The sequence below is a fragment of the Cystoisospora suis genome, assembly GCF_002600585.1.
Source record: "Cystoisospora suis strain Wien I chromosome Unknown contig_2954, whole genome shotgun sequence".
NCBI classification, from domain to species: Eukaryota; Apicomplexa; class Conoidasida; order Eucoccidiorida; family Sarcocystidae; genus Cystoisospora; species Cystoisospora suis.
In genome coordinates, this window is record NW_027155749.1 from 1 (window position 1) to 3,027 (window position 3,027).

At 55.9% G+C, this 3,027-nt stretch overlaps 1 protein-coding gene across 1 annotated transcript, besides 1 other annotated feature; it reads left to right on the forward strand.

The window, feature by feature from the left end:
* Positions 1-432: 432 nt before the first annotated feature.
* Positions 433-471: a sequence feature (Short protein (CSUI_005947, PHJ20219.1) was converted to a misc_feature.).
* A 1,115-nt stretch (positions 472-1,586) lies between these two features.
* CSUI_005948 (uncharacterized protein) lies at positions 1,587-2,070 on the forward strand (the record flags this gene model as incomplete). The annotated part of the gene is made up of 1 exon (XM_068066113.1): positions 1,587-2,070. A coding segment is annotated over one exon (276 nt), but the record flags the coding sequence as incomplete, so codon positions are not given.
* Between the last annotated feature and the right edge of the window lie 957 nt (positions 2,071-3,027).

A 3,027-nucleotide genomic window follows, 5' to 3' on the forward strand; every position in this document is an offset into this window, starting at 1 on the left:
GAACTGTTCAGAGTCCGCCGCGCCTCCCACCGAGGTCACTCGACACTACACCGTGTTATTCCTCATGTCTCACAAGCGTACTGGGTTGCCAGGAAAATGCCCTGATGATTAACCCTGCATCTGTTCCTCGCTGGATGGGACCCGGCTAGGCTGACGCAGGCACAGTGTGTAACGGACAATCGGTCACGTGCTCACCCTTGCAATACTGTGTGCATTCGCATTGTAGGCGGTGAGTCCAGTCGCGCAGCCGACTCTCCTATCATGGCTAGAATTCTAAAAGGTTCTGAGGACCCATCGTGAAAACGGAGGCCATCCTCTCCATACTGACATGCTGTAAATCCACCACACTTGTTGGCGAGCCTCGAGTGCTAACCGCGTTCCTTTCGTATCGCCCTATTTCTCCTGGTACGTCTGTGCTTTACGTACATTGCCATGACACTGCTTGAAAATGACGGCGAGTTCAAGACGCAGCGCGCGGTACTGCGCCTGGGTATCCGGGTTCAGTGTCCCGTATTCTCGAGAATCCGTATATCCAGACACCACCTCGAAGGGTGACAGTTGTGTCCAGGTATGCCGTGCAGTGCTATAGGAAAACACGAGTTAGGCGTGCATCGGGCCAGGTTGGCGCTTGAGCGTGTGCAGTGGGCCTACCGAAAAGAACAGTGCCGGTTGCAAAAGCCGAAAACTTTACGTCACAGGTCGAAAAGGAAGCAGGCTCCGCGTGTTCTCTCCACAGGGGTACAGAGGGAAATAAATATAATTCCCTTGCGGCACCGGTCACCAGTTGCAACTCGTGGGAGTGTCCGCCGAGTCGGGGTTTCTCTCGTTCGGAGTAACTTGTAACACGTCTGGTGAAGTACAGGTGGGAACACCCAGTGACGACTATTGGTTGCCGCTGCTCTTCAGCCCCGGCGAACTGCTGCGCGGCTTCCGCCACTGTTCTGCAGGCACCTGCCTTACCAGAGCAAAACTTGTGTAAAGCTGCATCGTCGTATAGTGAACGAGCGTTCGTGCAATGCATGTCTCCATGTGTCTCTTCTCTTTAGATCGTGAGTATCGACTGCGGCTAGCGGCACTTTGCAAAGGCTTTCTCGGCTTGGGAACCCCGGTGCCGCCGTGGCCACCTGAATACGGCGCAGTTGCCGGGAGCAGATGGTGTCTGCTAGGGACAGCGGAAGCCGGCACAAGCGGGTTCGCCCTGATGGGAGAATGATGACGGTCGCTGCTTGCCTAGACTAAAAAGCTAAGACCAAGGATCCTGCATGGCATTCCGCCCTCGTCTTTATGAAGCGGTGATCGACATCCGTAATCTGCCCATTCTTTTCATGGTCATGTGACTCCCTGGCCCCCGTGCCACCTGCAAAGGGCTTTGGGTGCCGCGCGGGAGTCGGAAAAGAAGAGGCGCAAGAGCGCGGGCTCGTTTGTCAAGACAACCAAGGCAAGTGACGTTACCGCTTCCAGGATGTAAGGACGCGGGGAGAAGCTCCCGACCTGAATCACACGGTGGCGTCAATTTAGGATTTACGCTACAGTACACGGTCACTAGCGAGGGCATCACCACTCTCCACAGGGAAACTAGCACGTTCCCGGACACACCCCACAGTGTGGAGGAAACTAAGACTGCAGCTCCGTTGTTCACAGCCAACACGGCCCGCAAGGTCGCGAGATCTATCGTTTGCGCAGCAGGACTGGGCCACGAGTGCGGAGAATGCCGCACAAGGGGAAATCGTATTTCCAGTTTGGAAAACCCCCTCTGAGTGTAGCCTCGGAACAAAGGAGAAAAACTTTTCCCCAAGGTGGACTGCTCGGTCCGAGGTATCCGGGTCGGCCGGACCTAGCTACCCGTACCCGACCTGCGGCTAGCCAGTACTCCGCCGCGGTCCCTTCGCCGTCTTTTTTTGGCTGCCGGCCCGGGACCGCCACCTGCAGCTAGGTAGCCGGCTAGGTATCTCATCAAGTGGCTAGCTAGCGACAAGCTGCGTAGCTAACCGTGCGCCGATAGTCAAGACCGTCGCGCCTTCTGCGCAAAAGAAAGAAGACCAGAGATTACCAAGAACACACCTCTCCGTTATTTGTAAGTGCTGTACTCCCAGGTATGAGTGTGTTTTCCCCTCTTTTTTGGTAACTCAAAATAGCCGAGGCAGAAGACAGGAAAAGAGGGGAGACCATCCCGGACTGCGGTTGGCGAGCCGCCCTGGGGCAGCGCGTTGCATGCGGACCGCAGCTCGGAATCTCTTTGCCTCACTGAAAACTTCTCTTTTGCTTTAGGGGATTTTTTCGTTTCGCAGACGTAGCGGCTTCTTTGCACGGTTACCTTTGATTGCCCGCGGCCAGAGGGTCGATGGTCGGCCAGCTATCGAGTCGGTCCCTGTCACGCGATAGACGGGCACCGCAAGATAGCGGCCCCCGGCACAGTGCGTTACACTGCAGTATTACACCTGTAACTGCTGCTGCGAGAGGTGGGAGAACGCTCTTTGAAAAGAAAGTTTTTTCTCTTCTTGAAACTCCGTGAAAAAAAGAGTCTTCGATCCGTCTGTTTTCGTGGGGCCCTGGTTTCATATTCGTGGTCTATTCCGTGTGGCCGTGGAGGGATAGGCCAGCCTGCTGTGGTCTCAGTCGTCAACAGTCCAGTGGTGAGCGGACTCGCCGATGAATTCATGCTGTTGCGCGGCGCTTTGGCTGTGATCGGGACCGTACAGGAGGTCTGGGAGAATTTCACTGTGGTTTGGAAGGGCGCGGACCCACGTTCGTAGGCAACCACTTTGGGACGTGTTTGCTTACGCCACGAGAAGCTTCGAGGCTTGGGGAAGCGTTCGGAGGCACTGAGTGGACCAGCGATTTTACTTTCGGACAGTGTCCTTGGGCTACGTTTTGCTTTTGAGGCGTTCTAGCACTGCGGACGTGTTGGTAAGTGATTGTGGTGTTGTTCGTGAGCTGAAGCGTCGGGAACCGTTGCTGCCTAGGCGCGCGTCCGCGCCGTCGCCGCGTGCTTGGCAATTCCACGAAAGTGTTGTCGTGTGGACAGAC